The sequence below is a fragment of the Eurypyga helias genome, unplaced genomic scaffold, assembly GCF_000690775.1.
Source record: "Eurypyga helias isolate BGI_N326 unplaced genomic scaffold, ASM69077v1 scaffold21771, whole genome shotgun sequence".
Lineage (NCBI taxonomy): Eukaryota > Metazoa > Chordata > Aves > Eurypygiformes > Eurypygidae > Eurypyga > Eurypyga helias.
In genome coordinates, this window is record NW_010229203.1 from 3,411 (window position 1) to 4,295 (window position 885).

The 885-nt window shown below is 61.5% G+C and overlaps 1 protein-coding gene across 1 annotated transcript in view; it reads right to left on the bottom strand.

Annotated features, from left to right (window-relative positions):
- Nucleotides 1–322: 322 nt before the first annotated feature.
- Nucleotides 323–885, bottom strand: part of RHBDF2 (rhomboid 5 homolog 2 (Drosophila)) — a gene marked incomplete at its 5' end in the record, with an annotated part of 4,902 nt that continues 4,339 nt past the window's right edge. Inside the window, 1 exon segment of the mRNA XM_010160331.1 lies at nucleotides 323–810. Within this exon segment, the coding sequence (XP_010158633.1) occupies nucleotides 323–810 (488 nt within the window).

Genomic DNA, 885 nt, shown 5'->3' on the forward strand with positions numbered 1-885 from the left:
ACAGACACACTGACGCCTCGCTTCCCGTGGCCCGCTCCCCAGGCAGCCAGCAGCCGGGGTCCTGGCTTGGTACCCCAACCAGTTATGGCTTTTCAGCCCCAAAAGGGTGCAAAGCAGGGTTGGCTCCAGCCCTGCTCCCCGCTGCATCCCCAGTGTTCAACAGGGCTGAGCCTGAATCCAGCAGCCCCAGGGATGAAGCTGTGCCATGGATCTGCCCCATCCCGGAGCAGGCACCGTCTCCTACGGTCTGGTGAAGACCCACCCCATGGAAAGCATCACCACCGGCACCTCTGCCAGCCCCAGCCCCGTCCCCGCCGTGGGGTCAGTGCAGGACCTGCTCCAGCTCATACTTCTCGCAGAACTTGCTGGTGAAGGGCAGGCAGGTGAGATACTCCACCCAGCGCCAGTTCACGGGGTAGACATAGAGCCAGACCACCAGCGAGGCGAAGAGCCCCACGAAGACCAGCAAGGCGACGATGATCATGGCTCGCTTGCGGTACTTGTCCACCGTGCCAAAGGTGATGTAGGGCAGGAAGGCGAAGGAGAGGAGGAGGCCGCTGAGGAAGCCAAAGAGGTGAGCGATGTTATCGATCCATGGCAAGAGGCCACAGACAAAGAGGAAGAGGACGATGCCAGAGAGCTTGAGGAAGGCTTTCCAGGGCTTCTCCAGCACTTGCCAGCTCTGGAAGAGCTCCACAAAGAGACAGGCCAGCAAACCAAACTGGGACCCAGCGGGGCCCACCTGTAGGGACAGGGGAAGTCATTGCCAGACCCTGTTCATGTCACTCCAGACATGCCCCCATGTCCCCAGGGACCCTCTTCTCCCCCTGCAAAAAGCATTTGGCTCCTGCATCCCTCTGGGAGCTGCACTGCCGTGGGGTGGCC